The 21484-nt window shown below is 41.8% G+C and overlaps 1 protein-coding gene and 1 long non-coding RNA gene across 4 annotated transcripts; one reads left to right on the top strand and one right to left on the bottom strand.

Moving 5' to 3' along the window:
• Positions 1 to 626: 626 nt before the first annotated feature.
• Positions 627 to 6012, bottom strand: LOC123160089 (uncharacterized). Its single transcript, XR_006479994.1, has 2 exons — positions 5406 to 6012; positions 627 to 1277 (listed from the first exon to the last, which is right to left on the bottom strand). It is a non-coding gene; the product is annotated as an uncharacterized lncRNA (long non-coding RNA).
• On the top strand, positions 1063 to 4487 carry LOC123160087 (uncharacterized). Of its 3 annotated transcripts, none has more exons than XR_006479992.1 (6): positions 1063 to 1315; positions 1429 to 1545; positions 1998 to 2137; positions 2343 to 2575; positions 3619 to 3711; positions 4095 to 4483. XR_006479992.1 is itself a non-coding variant. In XM_044577909.1 (3 exons), the coding sequence occupies exons 1-3, from the start codon at positions 2530 to 2532 to the stop codon at positions 4340 to 4342; spliced, it is 387 nt and encodes a 128-aa protein (XP_044433844.1). In that variant the 5' UTR covers positions 2189 to 2529; the 3' UTR covers positions 4343 to 4487. The 3 variants fall into 3 exon arrangements, 1 of the variants encoding a protein (XP_044433844.1); XR_006479993.1 differs by having other exon boundaries at positions 1176 to 1344; positions 4095 to 4485; XM_044577909.1 differs by lacking the exons at positions 1063 to 1315; positions 1429 to 1545; positions 1998 to 2137 and having other exon boundaries at positions 2189 to 2575; positions 4095 to 4487.
• Positions 6013 to 21484: the final 15472 nt, after the last annotated feature.

Below are 21484 nucleotides of genomic sequence, written 5' to 3'. Positions count from 1 at the left end.
TGATATGTGCTACGTCTTGAGCTTGCATTGGTTTTCCTTGAAGAGGAAAGGGTGATGCAGCAATAGTAGCGTAAGTATTTCCCTTAGTTTTTGAGAACCAAGATATCAATCTAGTAGGAGGCTCCTCAAAAGTCTCATGCACCTACACAAACAAAGAACTTGCAACCAACGCAATAAAGGGGTTGTCAATCCCTTCACGGCCGCTTGCGAAAGTGAGATCAAATAGAGATAGTATGATAAAATAAATATATTTTTGGTATTTTATAATATAGATGCAAAAAGTAAAGATACAAATAAAAGTAGATTGGAAGCAAATATGATAAGAGATAGACCCGGGAGCCATAGGTTTCACTAGAGGCTTCTCCCAAGATAGCATAAGTATTACGATGGGTGAACAAATTACTGTCGAGCAATCTATTATATATAAAAGGTGCTTTACGAGCTATCAGAAAAAAATATAAATACCTACAAAATCCCATAATAATTAGAAACATCTGTCCGTTAATCTGGTAGCCTTGGAAACAACTGTCAATATTAGCCGATGGATGTTCGTAAACAATTCCATATGAAAAATGTTAAGAAAATAAACCTCCTCACGGTAAAAAGAGTCCACACACCTACTATAAAAGAGTCCATACACATCCTCACATTAAAAAAGGAGTCCACACATTTTATATAAAAACCAAAAAAATATTAACAAAAGAAGATACCCACAAATTGGATCTAAAAAAACAGCCTAGCACCTAGGGCGAAAATAGCACGCCCGCTTAACACCTAATCTATCATCTCCATGCTCTCGCTGCGGCCAAGCCGGGCGATGAAGTCGCCGGCGAGATGGATTAAGCCTCTCCTTGGGCTAATCATGTACCCTCAACGTCAACCCATATATAGCTCCTCTCCCCTGATGCATCCTCTCTGTTGTTGACGTCTTCTACACTACGATCGGTAGCGGGGTAAAAGGCGTACAGATCTCAAGGGAAGATGAATGCCTAACTTCGTCGTGGGCTTTGGTTGAAGTGCAAGTTGATCCGACATATCTGACTCACGTATCGTCGTGCTGATCAATTTTTTGAAGGTAAGCACCCATCCAATTTTTGGATCATGGATGTATGACAAATCAATCCATATATTCCAAAGAAAGGGAAGGGAAAGGATAAAGTGGTTACAAAGTACATCCACGTGAACTGAATCTGAAGCCAAGGTGTAAACCTTGCCATGTTCCATAGTAGCCGGACGTAGGCTCAAGCCTCAGGAGGATCACCGGGCATGCGTACTGTCTGCAGATCAACATGCATGCAATATACGTAAGAGAGAGGTGGGCAGTCCAAATTTTGATAATTTCAAGTAGGTATTAGTCCATCAACAGTTGTAAGAATCTCCATCGAATATATTCAGCTCTAGACTAAGAATCTATATTTTGTTGATCAGGTTAGTTACATCAGGTGCATAATGTATTAGACCCCCAACAGCCGTCAGGATCTCCAAAACAGCAAGGCGAGGTCTCAGGGATTCGGGCAAGAAGACACATACGCTGACCAAGCAAAGGTAGCTCAGTAGCATATTCGTACGGTCATTGGACTGCTACCTTATTATTTCTGGTATAAGCACTAATCTATGTGTAAGCTATGTACTCTTTTTGTTACTTCGCCCCCTGCACCTACAAGCTGAATGTGCTCTGTTCTTCGATCCTATATCTGCGGTTACCTAAACATCTTCATTGGTTTTAGTTCTGCTCTCCTTACAATTAGCATTTGGAATGGTGCATATAATATTATTCAGAACAATGTCAATTGATGTTAGAAACTTACTTGTCACTAGCTAGCGGTTTTAGTTCTGCCTTCGCCATTACAAATAATCCATGAAAGGGATTTTCTTTCATTTTCTATGTGTGTGCAATATCGCTAATTAAGCTAACTATGCATACATAATAATCTATTAATTATTTGTCTCTTGCTGGACTGATATATTATGGATTCAAATTTTGTACTTTTTTGCAGGTTGAGAGAGAGAGTAGGGGTTGAAGACACATCTCGGCCGTGCTGCCTCACTTGGGACAATGCCATCCCATTACATAAGCAAACTTTACCAAAACCTACTCTTGTGGGCAATGGTGCAAGTACATTATGAAGAAAAATAGGTACCTTGCATAACATATGTATATCTAAATATCAAAGAAAACCTACCATATTTGATTCCAAGTTTGCTTTATACACAAATAATGTAAGAGTACGTAATATGGTGTCGTATGATAAATTACATATACATGTATATCCAATCGCTCAAATGTCTGATCCGGCTCCATGTGGTGTCTCATTGGTTACTTTTGTTAATTCTTTTATTAGCTCTGAAGCTGGATGATGGATTGCCCAGCCAATGCTTTTTTGCCATGGATCAGATGGTATATACCCACAATCCGGAAGCATGTTTATTACTTCCTAACATTGGCTGGATGCACCCACAATCCGGAAGCATGTTGATTACTTCCTAACATTGGCTGGATGCACACGTACTGACGTACAAGAGGACTTGATGGAATCTTACCGGATGGAAAAACGCCCACAAGCAAAACATGCACGTGAGTGGATTTGATTGCAAAAGAATCATTTAGTGATTTACACTAACGTAGGCTACCAAAATACACTCCTAATCGTTGATTATTTTAATGTCACAGCTGGACAGGAAACCACACATCGTGGTTAATTCCAGCAAGCTCAATCTCACGTTGTCGATGTAGGTGTAGTTGGGATGTGTTCTTTATTTACAGATTTGTTGGGATGTGTTCTAACTCTACTTACTTTGTACAACTTGCATATGATTTTTCAAACCATATTACCACAATATGGAATTTAAGATTTGTGGTTTGGAAGTAGAAAATTACAATTATGACTAATTGTATTGGTATATGTATTTTCTTTGAAATAAAAAAATATATCAGTACTAGAAATTTATGATGTGATGGTTCATGTACAGGCTGACCCATTGTTTAGTTGACTTCAGCCTTCCGGATTTGAGTTAGGAAAAGGACATGATTGTCCTGTTGGATTCGGGATCACCATGAGTGATTAATCAAAATGCAATACTGATAACCATAATAAATATGTTACTACAAAAATCAGAAACATCTATCCGTTTATTTAACAGAGTAAAGTTTCATGGCCATTAAATAGGATATATATATAAGTGAACAAATTTACCTACCAATGCCATTATAATCATAATAGCACCAACATGGTTTATTTGGCAATTTTTGTTTTTGAAAAGGTGGATCTATATGGCTGTCAAAAAAGAAGGTTTAACTAAAAAAACATGGGTCTATATCGCTACACTTTTGCCTTGCCTAGAGGCGAGCCGCCAAATTGCTCTTGCCATGTTGCTTTGTTGATGTCGTCGTCTGACTGCTGAGGATAGCGGAAGATAAGAAAAATCTCCTCCATAGTTCACTGGTGTTAGGCCTACATCTTCCTTGCCCTTCTATCTGATCTATACTGCTACGAGTCAAAGACGATGGACGTCGTCATGTTGGGCTGTATGCTATGAAATTTTTGATCCACACAGGTGCAGCTCAAATTCATGTGTATGTTCTAATTGATCCTTATAGATTATGTTAGCTTGGTGCAGGATTTCATCATGAAGGAATTAAATCTAGCTTGCTTCGTCGTCTTGCTGGTAGTACTACATATGCTTGTGGGCCGGTGCCAAAAGAGGTTGCAGGTAAGCATGCTTCTCCTCTTCCAAATCCCTCCACAATCAAACTTAAACACTAATAATGAGCCTATATATGTTCCACACGATTGTAGAGAAACGACTGTTTAAACAAGCACTGATGCTGCATATATGTTCGACACATATACCTAAGCCCTGACTCCTATGAACGAGCGTAGTGTTTATTTGAGACCAAATGATTTATTTAATTGTTAATCCATGACTAATTCTGCTGCAGTCTTACTCTTGATTTATTTTATAATATACAAAATTTCCAATTGCCGTATTCGTCATAATGTCACATTATTCTCTTTAATTCAAACATTTTTAGGGATGTAGTTAAACACAAGCAGTGATAGTAACATTGTGCAATTACCTTTGTGGTTTGATAGGTTCGCGCTTATCCGCGGGTCAGGTTGACATTCTAGGGTACAAAATAAAGGCCATAGAGCACACTCACTTGATCAGTGTATTCAGCAAGATACTCCTAGAGTCCCAATACGCTGGACTACAGGAGAAGTGCCAACCATTGGTACCACAAGACAATGGGTACGATAACAAGCAAGAATCGGCTGTGAAGCAAGCAACAACATGGTGGAGAAACGAGCTCCTGGATTTTCTGGCCAAGCACATCAACTAACTCACCATCATAGTTCATCAACCTAACGCAAACCCTCAATTTCTTAACGTTTGTTATGTATTTTTCTAGCATTAGATCGAAACAGTGGTCTTGGGGAACTATTGTAAAAGAAACTTTTGTTCTGTTAGATACTACTTAATGAAAGGTTAGGAGAATGATGTTTTGTTACCTTGGAATCAAAAGGGTTTAGGCTTAGTAGGACTAAAACCGAGTAAATGATGTGCGGTTTCAGTACTACTAGGTGTGAGGAGGAGGAGGTTAGCCTTGATGGTCAGGTGGTACCTCAGAAGGACACCTTTCGGTATTTGGGGTCAATGCTGCAGGAGGATGGGGGTATTGATGAAGATGTGAACCATCGGATCAAAGCCGGATGGATGAAGTGGCGCCAAGCTTCTGGCATTCTCTATGACAAGAGAGTGCCACAAAAGCTAAAAGGCAAGTTCTACAGGACGGCAGTTCGACCCGCAATGTTGTATTGCGCTGAGTGTTGGCCGACTAAAAGGTGACATGTTCAACAGTTAGGTGTGGCAGAGATGCGTATGTTGAGATGGATGTGTGGCCACACGAGGAAGGATCGAGTCCGGAATGATGATATACGAGATAGAGTTGGGGTAGCACCAATTGAAGAGAAGCTTGTCCAACATCGTCTGAGATGGTTTGGGCATATCCAGCGCAGGCCTCCAGAAGCTCCAGTGCATAGCGGATGGCTAAAGCATGCGGAGAATGTCAAGAGAGGGCAGGGTAGACCGAATTTGACATGGGAGGAGTCCATTAAGAGAGACCTGAAGGATTGGGGTATCAGCGAAGAGCTAGCTATGGACAGGGGTGCATGGAAGCTTGCTATCCATGTGCCAGAGCCATGAGTTGGTTGCGAGATCTTATGGGTTTCACCTCTAGCCTACCCCAACTTGCTTGGGACTAAAGGCTTTGTTGTTGTTGTTGTTGTAGTTACATGTCGGACATTAATTAATTATACTGGTAGTTTGCTACAATCGTACACGCATAATAAAAGGTTAAGCAAAAAGAATAATATGAAAGAGACATGAAAAGGGAAAAAAGGGACCTGTAGGTCGAAGAATGCTGCTGTTGTCCAGGATAACCACAACTCGGCCGCCTCGAGTGGGAACAGCGATGAGGCGTCTGGCTTGCGTGCTTGGGGACAACAACGTTGCCAGGATCCTCATACTCAAGCTGTTTCCATGCTGGATGCGGGAGACGAGCTCCACGCCCACATCACCTGCACGGACGCCGACAATAATGACAATGTACAGATCGACGATCTCGCCTCCCTTCTTGCGCAGCGGTTTCTCGGGCCCTGCTACACATCTGTCACAATTTACTGGCCCAGGAAATAGAGGAGGCATACGAGGAGCCAAACCAGCCGCCAGTGACCCTGTGGTCGCACCAGTGATTCGAGTTGCGGGGGTGCCCACAGCTGAGGATGAGCAGGCTCAGCCGCTAAGGGCAACAAATCAAGGGAAACCCATGGGAGCTTAGGATTTACCAGCGATACAAGCCGGGCCTCATCCGGTGGCAGCAAATCTGGAGTGAGCGGAGAGAAGGACAGGAGAAAGGGGATCGGGGCATCGGGCAAGAACACACATGTCAGCGTGTGAAGGTGCGAGTCGGAGAGAAAATTTCCTTTATTTCCGAAGCATAGTGAGAGAAGATGTGTGCGCACTGTGTGCATCTGCTTGAGCATGTTGGGCTATGATTCAATTTTTTAGAATACAAAAAATTCATTTTTTAATACAAAAAAATTACTAACTAGCTATGATTTACACAAAATTATAGTGCATATACGTGCATTTAGATATAATTTTTCATGCAAACATAGAGTACACAATCATATAAGAACTATAAAAAATTCCGGTGCCAGTCGTACTCCCCGAAAATGAATTATATTTTCAACATGTACAAAGTTACTATGGTTCGATGTGCCTGTTTGGCACATAAACTCGCATTTCGTGATGAGCCACACCCGCACTAAAAACATGATCACCCAGCCACATGTCGCTCATATCACACCCGCACTAAAAAAATGATCACCCGGCCACATGTCGCTCACGAATGATTCGACGTGAACATGCCATTTTGATATTTCCAAAATATGAAGAAGGAATTCCACTTATGCTCAAAATCACTACTTCACGATCAACCGACAAAGATATCAAATATTGATTTGTTTTCACCAACCTTTGTTACATACTCTTGCATTTGGTAAAAAAGAGGTCTTGTATTTATAAATACCAATACATTTGGTCCCAAATGTATTTTTAGAAGAAATAAAAGAAATCATATTGTTAAACTTGCTAAAGTTCTAGCTCGCGCATCGAGAGGGCCACTTTTCTAGTTCTATAAATGGTGGTTTTCTATCTAAAGAGAAATAGGCAATCCAAACTTCAAATGATATAAGTGAAGCACATGAAGCATTCTATAAAGCCATACTCAAAAGATATATGTGAAGTGCAATGAGCATTCTATAAATAAACCATGGAGTATCTCATACCAACATGGTGCATAAAAGAAAAATGAAAACTAAATGAAAAGGACGCTCCAAGACTTGCACATATCGCATGAACGAAACGAATCCGAAGCATACCGATACTTGTTGAAGAAAGAGGGGATGCCTTCCGGGGCATCCCCAAGCTTAAACGCTTGAGTCTCCTTGAATATTTACTTGGGGTGCCTTGGGCATCCCCAAGCTTGAGCTCTTGCCTCTCCTCCTTTTCCTCATATCGAGACCTTCTCGATCAAACACTTCATCCACACAAAACATCAACAGAAAACTCGGTAAGATCCGTTAGTATAATAAAGCAAATCACCACTCTAATTACTGTTGCAAACCAATTCAAATTTTGTTTTTGCATTGTGTCTACTGTAATATAACTTTTTCATGGCTTAATCCACTGATATAAATTGATAGATTCATCAAAACAAGCAAACTATGCATCAAAAACAGAATCTGTCAAAAACAGAACAGTCTGTAGCAATCTGAACATCCACCATACTTCTGGTACCCCAAAAATTCTACCAAAATTAGGAAAAATAAAAAAGTTGTACAGAAAGACAGTAAAAAAGTAATCAGAACATTTTGACGTTCCAGTTAAAAATGTAAAACCGTGCACTACAGCCAAAGTTTCTGTCCTGCACCGTACAAACCAACAAGCATTGTAAACATCCTAAAGGCAAACCTTGGCACATTATTTTTATAATACAATGAAATTGTACAAGGGGATAATTATTTTTGTTGAAAAGTTTCTGTAATCAAGATTCACAAAGTTTCCGTGAGCATGAACAAAGTTCAAGGCTAGCTCCCACTTCAACAATGCTTGTCTTTCTCACTTTCACTTTCCTTTTTGAAAAGTTTTTGGGTTCCCCTCTTTATTTTATTTTTTTAACTATATAAAAGCACTCAACAGAAATAAATGACTCTCTAAAACTTCCGGGTTGTCTCCCTGGTAGCGCTTTCTTTAAAGCCATTAAGCTAGGCATATAATGCTCAAGTAATGGTTCCACCCGGATCCTAAGGTATATCAAAGCCAATTTTAATTAACAATGATTGGTAATTTAGTAGTGAGCACAAAGTAACATATATCAAGCAATGACGAAGTCTAACTCTCTTCCTATTCATCGGCATGTCATAAAAGAACAATTCATGCACACCAAGTAAAGGCCAATGCATAGTATAAACAGTTTCTTGCAATTTTATCATATTAGAAACATAGAGAGGTGGAGATATAGTTCCTCTCTCATAATAATTGCAAGTAGGAGCAGCAAGCACATGCATATTATATCTATCAAAATCATCATGTGTAGTAGTAAAAGGCAACCCATCAATATAATCCTTAATAAGCACAAACTTCTCCGATATAGTGTAGTTTGGAGAATTCAAAAAAAAAAAAAATAGGACTATCATGCGTCGGTGCAATAGCAATAATTTCATGTTTAACATAAGGAACTATAGCAAGTTCATCTCCATAAGCATAATTCATATTGGCATCTTGGCCACAAGCATAGCGAGCATCAAGTTCATCAAAAAGGGATAGTTCAAGAGAATCAACGGGATCATAGCAATCATCATAGCACTCATCCTTCGGTAAGCACGAAGGGGAATTAAACAATGTATGATTTGAAGAGTTACTCTCATTCGAAGGTGGGCACGGGTAGCTAATCCGCTCTTCCTCCTTTTGTTCTTTGCTCTCCTCATCATTTTTTTCATCCAATGAGCTCACAGTTTCATCAATTTCTTCTTCCATAGACTCCTGCAAAATACATGAGTGTGAGCCATGGACATTGCACTATATGTGGAATAGAATGGTGGTTGTGGAGAAGACAAAAAAGAGAAGATAGTCTCACATCAACTAGGCGTATCAACGGGCTATGGAGATGCCCATTAATAGATATCAATGTGAGTGAGAAGGGATTTCCATACAACGGATGCACTAGAGCTATAAATATATGAAAGCTCAACAAAAGAAACTAAGTGGGTGTGCATCCAACTCGCTTGCTCATGAAGACCTAGGGCATTTTGAGGAAGCCCATCATTGGAATATACAAACCAAGTTCTATAATGAAAAATTCCCACTAGTATATGAAAGTGACAACATATGAGACTCTCTATCATGAAGATCATGGTGCTAGTTTGAAGCACAAGTGTGGAAAAAGAGATAGTAGCATTGTCCCTTCTCTCTTTTTCTCTCATTTTACTTTTTCCTTTTTCTTTTTCTCTTTTTTTCTTTTTTTTCTTTGGTATTCCTTTTTTTGGCCTTTTCTTTTTTTCCTTTCTTTTTCTTTTTTTTCTTTTTTTGTAAAGTCCGAAGTCTCATCCCAACTTGTGGGGGAATCATAGTCTCCATCATCCTCTCCTCACTAGGACAATGCTCTAATAATGGGGATCATCACACTTTTATGGATTTACAACTCAAGAATTACAACTCAAAGCTAGAACAAGATATGACTCTATACGAATACCTCCAGCGGTGTACCGGGATATGCAACGAATCAAGAGCGACATGTATGAAAATTATGAAGGTGTCCTTGCCACAAATACAATGTCAACTACATGATAATGCAAAGAGCAATATGACAAAAGTAATGCGTGTCATATGAACGGAACGGTGGAAAGTTGCATGGCAATATATCTCGGAATGGCTATGGAAATGCCATAATAAGTAGGTATGGTGGCTGTTCTGAGGAAGGTATATGGTGGGTGTATGGTACTGGCGAAAGTTGCACGGCACAAGAGAGGCTAGCAATGGTGGAAGGGTGAGAGTGCGTATAATCCATGGACTCAACATTAGTCAAAAGAACTCATATACTTATTGCAAAAATCTAGAAGTCATCAAAAACAAAGTACTACGTGCATGCTCCTAGGGGGATATATTGGTAGGAAAAGATCATCACTCGTCCCCGACCGTCACTCATAAGGAAGACAATCAATAAATAAAATTGTGCTCCAACTTCATCACAAAGCGGTTCACCATACGTGCATGCTACGGGAATCACAAACCTCAACACAAGTATTTTTCATAATCACCTCAACTAGCATGACTTTAATATCACTACCTCCATATCTCAAAACAATTATCAAGTATCAAATTGATCATAGCATCCAATTCACTTTCTATGATAGTTTTTATTATACCCAACTTGGATGCTCATCATTCTAGGACCAAATTTGTAACCATAGCAAATACCATACTGTTCTAAAAGACTCTCAAAATAATATAAGTGAAGCATGAGAGAGTAGCAATTTCTTCAAAATTAAGCCACCGCCGTGCTCTAAAAGATATAAGTGAAGCACTAGAGCAAAAACTATCAAGCTCAAAAGATATAAATGAAGCACATAGAGTATTCTAGCAAATTCTAATCAAGTGGGCTTCTCCCAAAAGGTGTGTCCAGCAAGGATGATTGTGGTAAACTAAAAGGCAAAGACTAATATAATACACGACGCTCCAAGCAAAACACATATCATGTGGCGAATAAAAATATAGCTCCAAGCATAGGCTGTTGGCTATCCTTGAATAGAGTTATCCTTGAATATCCTTGAAGATATAAGTGAAGCACATAGAGTTACCAATGAACGAAGATGAAAGAGGGGATGCCTTCCCGGGGCATCCCCAAGCTTAGGCTATTGGCTATCCTTGAATATCTTGGGGTGCCATGGGCATCCCCAACCTTAGGCTCTTGCCACTCCTTATTCCATAGTCCATAAAAGCTTTACCCAAAACTTCAAAACTTCACAACACAAAACTCAACAGGAAATCTTATAAGCTCCGTTAGTGAAAGAAAACAAAACCACCACATAAGGTACTGTAATGAACTCATTCTTTATTTATTTTGGTGTTATAAACCTACTTTATTCCAACTTCTCTATGGTTTATAAACTATTTTACTAGCCATAGATGCATCAAAATATGCAAACAACACACGAGAAACAGAATCTGTCAAAAACAGAGTAGTCTATAGAAATCTGTAACTAACACAAACTTCTGGAACTCTAAAAATCCTACCAAAATAGGAAGTCATGGACAACTTGTCTATTGATCAGCAGCAAAACGAATCAACGCAAAAGCACATTTCTGTGATTTAACAAAACTAAATTCGTGCGCGCAAAGTTTCTGTTTTTCAGCAGAATCAAATCAACTATCATTATAGGTTATCCTATAGGTTCTACTTGGCACAAACACCAATTATAAGATAAAAACACATCTAAACAGAAGGTAGATGCAAGATTTATTACTAAACAGGAACAAAAACAAAAAACACAAAGAAAATTGGGTTGCCTCCCAACTAGCGCTATCGTTTAACGCCCCTAGCTAGGCATAAAAATGAAGATAGATCTAAGTAGTGCGATCTTTGGCACTCAATTCCTCAATAGAGCACTTACAATCTTTAGGGGTTTCTCCCTTTTTAGCAATGATTAAACATTTAGGCAAAAATTCAAGAAATTCGTTTGTAGCAAAAGGTTCCTTAACGATAGAGAGACAATTGGGATGGACACTTATGGATTTGAGATCCGCGTCTCCTTTACTAGAAGATTCCCCCTTATTTTAAGAAACATAAATAAACTTGGCAGTTTTTGAAGGAAATATGCCCAAAAGGCAATAATAAAGTTATTATTTATTTCCTCATATCATGATAAATGTTTATCATTCATGCTATAATTGTATTAACCGGAAACACGATACATGTGTGAATACATAGACAAACTTAATGTCACTAGTATGCCTCTACTTGACTAGCTCATTAATCAAAGATGGTTATGTTTCCTAGCCATAGACATGTGTTGTCATTTGATTAACGGGATCACATCATTAGGAGAATGATGTGATTGACTTGACCCATTCCGTTATCTTAGCACTTGATCGTTTAGTATGTTGCTATTGCTTTCTTCATGACTTATACAAAGTTCCTATAACTATGAGATTATGCAACTTCCGTTTACCGGAGGAACACTTTGTGTGCTACCAAAGTCACAACGTAACTGAGTGATTATAAAGGAGCTCTACAGGTGTCTCCAAAGGTACATGTTGAGTTGGCATATTTCTAGATTAGGTTTTGTCACTCCGATTGTCGGAGAGGTATCTCTGGGCCCTCTCAGTAATGCACATAACTATAAGCCTTGCAAGCAATGTAACTAATGAGTTAGTTACGGAATGATGTATTACATAACGAGTAAAGAGACTTGTCGGTAACGAGATTGAACTAGGTATTGGATACCGACGATTGAATCTCGGGCAAGTAACATACTGATGACAAAGGGAACAACGTATGTTGTTATGCAGTTTGACCGATAAAGATCTTCGTAGAATATGTAGGAGCCAATATGAGCATCCAGGTTCCGCTATTGGTTATTGACCGGAAACAGTTCTAGGTCATGTCTACATAGTTCTCAAATTCGTAGGGTCCGCACGCTTAACGTTACGATGACAGTTATATTATGAGTATATAAGTTTTGATGCACCGAAGGTTGTGCGGAGTCCCGGATGTGATCGTGGACATGACGAGGAGTCTCGAAATGGTCGAGACATAAAGATTGATATATTGGAAGCCTATATTTGGATATCGGAATCGTTCCGGGTGAAATCGGGATTTTACCGGAGTACCAGGGGGTTACCGGAACCCCCCGGGGGTTATTGGGCCTACATGGTCCCTGAGGGAGAAGAGGAGGGCCGACCAGGGCAGGCCGCGCGCCCCCTCCCCCCTAGTCCGAATAGGACAAGGAAGGGGGGCGGCGCCCCCCTTTCCTCTTTCCCCTTGCCCCTTCCTTCTCCAACAAGGCAAGAGGGAGGAGTCCTACTCCCGGTGGGAGTAGGACTCCTCCAGGCGCACCCCTAGGGCCGGCCGCACCTCCCCTCTCCCTCCTTTATATATGGGGGCAGGGGGGCACCCCATGACACACAAGTTGATCTTCGTGATCGTTCCTTAGCCGTGTGCGGTGCCCCCCTCCACCATATTCCACCTCGGTCATATCGTTGCGCTGCTTAGGCGAAGCCCTACGTCGGTAGAACATTATCATCGTCACCACGTCGTCGTGCTGACAGAACTCATCCCCGACACCCTGCTGGATCGGAGTCCAGGGATCGTCATCGAGCTGAACGTGTGCTCAACTCGGAGCTGCCGTACGTTCGTAATTGGATCTGTCGGATCGTGAAGACGTACGACTACATCAACTGCGTTGTTCTAATGCTTCCGCTTTCGGTCTACGAGGGTACGTGGACAACACTCTCCCCTCTCGTTGCTATGCATCACCATGATCCTTGCGTGTGCGTAGGAATTTTTTTGAAATTACTACGTTCCCCAACAGTGGCATCCGAGCCAGGTTTTATTCATAGATGTCATATGCACGAGTAGAACACAAGTGAGTTGTGGGCGATACAAGTCATACTGCTTACCAGCATGTCATACTTTGGTTCAGCGGTATTGTGAGATGAAGTGGCCCGGACCGACATTACGCGTACGCTTCCGCGAGACTGGTTTCACCATTACGAGCACTCGTGCTTAAAGGTGACTGGCGGGTGTTTGTCTCTCTCACTTTAGTTGAACCGAGTGTGGCTACGCCCGGTCCTTGCGAAGGTTAAAACAACACTAATTGACAAACTATCATTGTGGTTTTGATGCGTAGGTAAGAATGGTTCTTGCTCAGCCCGTAGCAGCCACGTAAAATTTGCAACAACAAAGTAGAGGACGTCTAACATGTTTTTGCAGGGCATGTTGTGATGTGATATGGTCAAGACGTGATGCTATATTTTATTGTATGAGATGATCATGTTTTGTAACCGAAGTTATCGGCAACTGGCGGGAGCCATATGGTTGTCACTTTATTGTATGAAATGCAAATGCCCTGTAATTGCTTTACTTTATCACTAAGCGGTAGCGATAGTCGTAGAAGCAATAGATGGCGTAGTGACAACGATGCTACGATGGATATCAAGGTGTCGCGCCGGTGACGATGGTGATCACGACGGTGCTTCGGAGATGGAGATCACAAAGCACAAGATGATGATGGCCATATCATATCACTTATATTGATTGCATGTGATGTTTATCCTTTATGCATCTTATCTTGCTTTGATTGACGATAGCATTTTAAGATGATCTCTCACCAATTATCAAGAAGTGTTCTCCCTGAGTATACACCGTTGCGAAAGTTCTTCGTGCTGAGACACCACGTGATGATCGGGTGCGATAGGCTCTACGTTCAAATACAACGGGTGCAAAACAGTTGCACACATGGAATACTCAGGTTAAACTTGACGAGCCTAGCATATACAGATATGGCCTCGGAACACGGAGACCGAAAGGTCGAACGTGAATCATATAGTAGATATGATCAACATAGTGATGTTCACCATTGAAACTACTCCATCTCACGTGATGATCAGACATGGTTTAGTTGATTTGGGTCACGTGATCACTTAGATGACCAGAGAGATGTCTGTCTAAGTGGGAGTTCTTAAGTAATATGATTAATTGAACTTAAATTTATCATGAACTTAGTACCTGATAGTATTTTGCTTGTCTATGTTGGTTGTAGATAGATGGCTCGTGTTGTTGTTCCGTTGGATTTTAATGCGTTCCTTGAGAAAGCTAAGTTGAAAGATGATGGTAGCAATTACATGGACTGGGTCCGTAACCTGAGGATTATCCTCATTGCTGCACAGAAGAATTACGTCCTGGAAGCACCGCTGGGTGCCAGGCCTGCTGCAGATGCAACTGACGACGTTAAGAATGTCTAGCAGAGCAAAGCTGATGACTACTCGATAGTTTAGTGTGCCATGCTTTACGGCTTGGAACCGGGTCTTCAACGACGTTTTGAACATCATAGAGCATATGAGATGTTCCAGGAGTTGAAGTTAATATTTCAAGCAAATGCCCGGATTGAGAGATATGAAGTCTCCTGATGATAGTTCTGTTAGTGAACACATACTCGTTGCGGTGCTTAGGCGAAGCCCTGCGTCGGTAGAACATCATCATCGTCACCACGCCGTCGTGCTGACGGAACTCATCCCCGACACCCTGCTGGATCGGAGTCCGGGGATCGTCATCGAGCTGAACGTGTGCTGAACTCGGAGGTGCCGTACGTTTGGTACTTGGATCAGTCGGATCGTGCAGATGTACGACTACATCAACCGTGTTGTTCTAACGCTTTCGCTTTCGGTCTACGAGGGTACGCGGACAACACTCTCCCCTCTCGTTGCTATGCATCACCATGATCCTTGCGTGTGCGTAGGAATTTTTTTGAAATTACTACGTTCCCCAACAGTTTTGGTAGGGGGTTTTGGAGTGTTTTTCATGGAAGAAAATGCGGAACCTAAGTTGGTAATGATATCCTCAAGTTTACCATTCTTTCAGAATCTAGATCTATTTTTTCATTAACTATAGGTTCTTTCTCTTTAAGATTTTTCAAAGTAACTCCAACCCTAGATCCATATTGGGTAATGTGATTATGGATCTTTTTATCCAAATTTTCAATCAACTCAATAGTGGCCATTTTATTTTCAATAATATCGAGCCGTTGCATCACATGTTCTACAGCTAAGACCATTCCATTAACCAAAAGTGGTGGTGGGCCAAACAAATCTAACATAGCATTATAAGCATCAAACGTATGGCTACTCAAGAAATCCCCTCCGACAACAGTATCAAGAACACATCTATTCCAAGGAGTAATGCCTACATAAAAATTGCAAAGAACGGAAGTAGAAAGCTTCCTAGCATATTTATTTTGAGCATTGCAAATTCTATGCCAAGCATCTTTTAAATTTTCTCCCTCCCTTTGCTTAAAATTAAGAATTTCATGTTCGGGGGTGATAACAAGGATAGGAGGACTAGCCATAACGACAAGGTAACCGATCTAACACACGAGCAAACAGAAAAAGGCAAGCGGAAAGAGAGAGGAGGAGATTGGGAAAGAGAGGGCAAATAAAACGGCAACGGTGAAGTGGGGGAGAGGAAAACGAGAGGAAAATGGCAAATAATGTAAATGCGAGGGAGATGAGTTTGTGATGGGCACTTGGTATGTCTTGACTTGAGCGAAGACCTCCCCGGCAACGGCGCTAGAAATTCTTCTTGCTACGTCTTGAGCTTGCGTTGGTTTTCCTTGAAGAGGAAAGGGTGATGCAGCAATAGTAGCGTAAGTATTTCCCTCAGTTTTTGAGAACCAAGGTATCAATCCAGTAGGAGGCTCCTCAAAAGTCCCACGCACCTACACAAACAAACAAAGAACTCGCAACCAATGCAATAAAGGGGTTGTCAATCCCTTCACGGCCAGTTGTGAAAGTGAGATCTAATAGAGATAGTATGATAAGATAAATATATTTTTGGTATTTTATAATATATATGCAAAAAGTAAAGATGCAAATAAAAGTAGATTGGAAGCAAATATGATAAGAGATAGACCCGGGGGCCATAGGTTTCACTAGAGGCTTCTCTCAAGATAGCATAAGTATTACGGTGGGTGAAAAAATTACTGTCGGGCAATTGATAGAAAAGCGAATAATTATGAGATTATCTTGGCATGATCATGTATATAGGCATCACGCCCGCAACAAGTAGACCGACTCCTGCCTGCATCTACTACTATTACTCCACACATCGACCGACTCCTGCCTGCATCTAGAGTATTAAGTTCATAAGAATAGAGTAACGCCTTAAGCAAGATGACATGATGTAGAGGGATAAACTCATGCTGTATGATATAAACCCCATCTTTTTAACCTCGATGGCAACAATATAATACGTGCCTTGCAACCCTTTTTCTCACTGGGTAAGGACACCGCAAGATTGAACCCAAAGCTAAGCACTTCTCCCATGGCAAGAAAGATCAATCTAGTAGGCCAAACCAAACTGATAATTCGAAGGGACTTGCAAAGATAACTCAATCATACATAAAAGAATTCAGAGGAGATTCAAATATTTCTCATAGATAAACTTGATCATAAACCCACAATTCATCGGATCTCGACAAACACACCGAAAAAAGAGTTTACATCGAATGGATCTCCACAAGAGAGGGGGAGAACATTGTATTGAGATCAAAAAAGAGAGAAGAAGCCATCTAGCTAATAACTATGGACCCGAAGGTCTATGGTAAACTACTCACAACTCATCGGAGGGGCTAGTTGATGTGGAAGCCCTCCATGGTCGATTCCCCCTCCGACAGAGCGCCGGCGAAGGCTCCAAGATGGGATCTCGCGGATACAAAAGGTTACGGTGGTGGAAATTATGTTTCGTTGGCTCCCTGGATGTTTTCGGGGTACGTAGGCTTATATAGGAGGAAGAAGTACGTCGGTGGTTGCCCGTGGGGCCCATGAGACAGGGGGCGCACCCTATGGGGGGGGCGCCCTACCCTCTCGTGGCCGCCTCGGCTACTTCTTGACTTGCACTCCAAGTCCTCTGGATCACGTTCATTCCAAAAATCACGCTCCCGAAGTTTCATTCTGTTTGGACTCCGTTTCATATTCCTTTTCTTCGAAATACTGAAATAGGCAAAAAAACAGCAATACGGGCTGGGCCTCCAGTTAGTAGGTTAGTCCCAAAAATGATATAAATGTGTAAAATAAATCCCATAAACATCCAAAAGGGGTAATATAATAGCATGGAACAATCAAAAATTATAGATACGTTGGAGACATATCAATATGATGTACCGAAGACTGTTCAGAGTCCCGGATGTGATCACGGACATGACGAGGAGTCTCGAAATGGTCAAGACATAAAGATTGATATATTGGACGAATATATTCAGACACCGAGGTGTTCCGGAGAAGTTTCGGATAAAACCGGAGTGCCGGAGGGTTAGCGAACCCTCCTGGGGAACTAATGGGCCTCGATGGGCCCTAGTGGAGAGAGAGAGGGGCAGGCCAGGGAAGGCCGCATGCCTCCTCCCCCTAAGTCCAAATAGGACAAGGAGGGGGGCGCCCCCCTTGCCTTCCCCCTATCCCTCTCCTTCCTTCCCCCTCACTTGCCTTGTTGGAAACCTACTAGGAATAGGATTCCTAGTAGGAATCCTACTTGGGACGCGCCCTACAGGGGCCGTCCGGCCTCCCCCTTGCTCCTTTATATGCGGGGGGAAGGGGGCACCCTAGAACACACAAGTTGACAATTGTTTTAGCCGTGTGCGGTGCCCCCCTACATAGTTACACACCTCGATCATATCGTCGTACTGCTTAGGCGAAGCCCGGCGCCGGTAACTTCATCATCACCGTCACCACGCCGTCGTGCTAACAAAACTCTCCCTCGGCCTCAACTGGATCAAGAGTACGAGGGACGTCATCCAGCTGAACGTGTACTGAACGCGGAGTTGCCGTATGTTTGGTGCTTGGATCGGTTGGATCATGAAGAAATTTGACTACATCAACCGCGTTAACTAAATGCTTCCACTTTCGGTCTACAGGGGTATGTGGACACACTCTCCCCTCTCGTTGCTATGCATCACCTAGATAGATCTTGCGTGATCGTAGGATTTTTTTTGAAATTACTGCATTCCCCAACATCTTGGTTGTCCTTGAATATTACCTTGGGGTGCCTTGGGCATCCCCAATATTGGGCTCTTGCCACTCCTTATTCCTTAGTCCATCAAAACTTCACCCAAAACTTGAAAACTTCACAACACAAAACTCAACCAAAAATCTCATAAGCTCCGTTAGTATAAGAAAATAAATCACCACTATTGGTATGGTTGTGAACTCATTCTAAATTCATATTGGTCTTACATCTACAGTATTCCAACTTCTCCATGGTTCATATACTCAAATACTACTCATAGATTCATCAAAATAAGCAAACAACAAATAGAAAACAGAATCTGTCAAAAACAAAATAGTCTATAGTAATATGTAACTCTCGAATACTTTTGTAACTCCAAAAGTTCTGAAAAAATTATTTCCACCTGAGCAATTTGTGCACCCATCCATATAAAAATGAATCAGGTCAAAAGCACGTTTCAATAAGATTCTGGAAACTATTTACTGAGTGCAAAAGTTTCTGATTTTCAGCTGGATCAACACAACTATTACCACAAGCTATCCTAAAGGCTTTACTTGGCGCTTTATTGAAACAAAAGTTATAAAACATGATTAATAAAGTATCTTAATCATATGGACACACATAAACAGTAGGGGTAAATATTGGGTTGTCTCCCAACAAGCACTTTTCTTTAATCTTTTTAGCTAGGCATGATGATGACAATGATACTCACATAAAAGATAAGAATAGAAACATAACGGGAGCATCATGAAGCATATGACTAGCACATTTAAGTCTAAACCACTTCCTATGCATAGGGATTTTATGATCAAACAACTTATGGGAACAAGAATCGACTAGCATAGGAAGGCAAAACAAGCATAGCTTCAGAATTTTCAGCACAAAGAGAGGAAACTTGATATTATTACAATTCCTACAAGCATATGTTCCTCCCTCATAGTAATTTTCAATAGCATCATGAATTAATTCAACAATATAACTATCACATAAAGCACTCTTTTCATGATGCATAATCATAGAATTTTTGTTACTCTCCACATAAGAAAATTTCTTCTCATTCGGAATAGTAGGAGTATCGTAAGAAACTCGAATACTATATATTGTTTCCACATTAAAGGAGTAATGTTCAGAAAAAGGGTAATCATAATCATGACAAGTTTTATAAATATAATCATCACTACTTTTTATAACATAAGTATCATCACAATAATCATCATAAGTAGCAACTTTGTTCTCATCATAATCAATTGAAACCTCTTCCAAGATAGTGGAATCATTACTAAATAAAGTCATGACCTCTCCAAATCCACTTTCATAATTGTCACAATAAGATTCAACACCCTCCAAAATAGTGGGATCATTACTTCCTAAAGTTGACACTCTTCCAAACCCACTTTCATCAATATAACCATCATAAGTAGGAGGCATGCTATCATCATAGTAAATTTGCATATCAATACTTGGGAGACTAAAAATATCATCTTCATTAAGCATAGCATCCCCAAGCTTGGTACAAACATTAATTTCAGCAAATAAATTATCAAACATGTCATTCTCATCAAACATAGCATCCCCAAGCTTGGGCCTTTGCATATCTGTCACATCCCTAGCTCTGGTATTACATAGTGCTAGCTTTTGGTGTTGCATCATGTTTCACTTTCAACTAAACTTGAAGTGGGGAATGACCAGACCCTAGCACGAAATGACTTCAAATAGGCTCAAATAAAATCATTTTCAATGAACCCAAAATGCCCTTTGAAAATGTTCATGATTTCTGATAAAGGTGAAGACCTCTGCCAAAAATGATGAACATATTGATAGGTCATTCCTGGATTTTTGAATTAAATCATATTGTATTTGACTTTGGGCATTTCAACACTATAAATAATTTAAATGATCAAATAATGTTGGGACTATTTGTGGACCATTGAAATATTTCAGAAAGTGCTCATGATTATTTCTAGGATTTATAAAATTGATTTGTTTTTTAAACAGGATCAAAAACAAACTGCAAATTAGAAAACATAAACAAAAATAGAAAAGGGTTAGAACTCACCAAGCTTACCTGCACTCACCTGCGGCCTGCTACTGTAGCCTGCTAGCAGCCCAGCCCACCAAGGGCTCCCATGTCTTCTTCCTCCTCTGCCAGGAGGACAAACAGGTGTGTGGCGAGCGCTGACGCTGCCCTGGCCACCTCCTGCTTCCCCGACCCCTCCTAGCGACGCCACGGAGATGCCCCGATGCCCCTGTCCCTTCTCCCTCACTCGCTCCTCTCTCTCCCCTCCCCTGGCTCTTTCCCCTGAGCTCACCCGAGCGTAGCCGTCGCCGCCGATCAGCTCTCGCGCGGCCACAGCCACCCCCTTGCTCCCCTGACACGTCCGAGAGCTCTGCCACATCGTCCTCGTCTTCTTCACCGAGCCACAGGAACTGGGTCACCCTATGACGCCGCCATCACTGTCTTCTTCCTCGCCGGCCACCGGAGATCCCTCTCACTGCTCCGCTTGCTCCGGTGCTTCCCCGAGCTCGTCGACCCACCCAACGTGCTCACCGTGAGCTCCTGCCCCGAACCCCTTCTCCTTTGCCTCGTTTGCACGTTGCAGCCACCGTGTCATCTGCGCCCGGACGCCGCCGACGAGGCTCCAGTGACCATTTGGTCCCGTGCTTAAGCCCGTTTCATGAGCGCGTGTAGAACACGTAGGTACTAACCGCTTGTTTCCCCGCGCGCTGCGTTATCGGTTTCCTCGATGTCCGAGCTCCGGCCGCAGCCGGAGTCGACGCCGTGCTCAACTCTGGCTAGCTCGCGTCCTCCCCCTGCCATCGCTGGTTGTGCACGAGCTCCAGCTCGCCGTAGAACCCACCCGCACGACCAGCCGTGGACGGAAACGGCCGGCCGGTGATCGCCGCCGTGCACTGCTTAGCGCCGGGGATTAGTCGCCGGTTGAACCCCATTGTTAGTGCTAATTAACCCCCCTACACTCACTAACACGTGGGCCCTAGTGCCTAATTACTTAGTTAACTTCTTCTATTAGATTAGCAGTAATCTCAAGGGGGGCCCACCTATCACCTTTGACTTGGCCACGTCAGCATTGACCAGGTCCCACGTGTCAGCCTCTGTAGCTGACTCTATATCACTGACCTGTGGACCCC

The sequence above is a fragment of the Triticum aestivum genome, chromosome 7B (assembly GCF_018294505.1).
Source record: "Triticum aestivum cultivar Chinese Spring chromosome 7B, IWGSC CS RefSeq v2.1, whole genome shotgun sequence".
Taxonomy (NCBI): domain Eukaryota; kingdom Viridiplantae; phylum Streptophyta; class Magnoliopsida; order Poales; family Poaceae; genus Triticum; species Triticum aestivum.
Note: the sequence above shows the minus strand (reverse complement) of the source record. Positions and strands in the feature narration are given on the sequence as shown.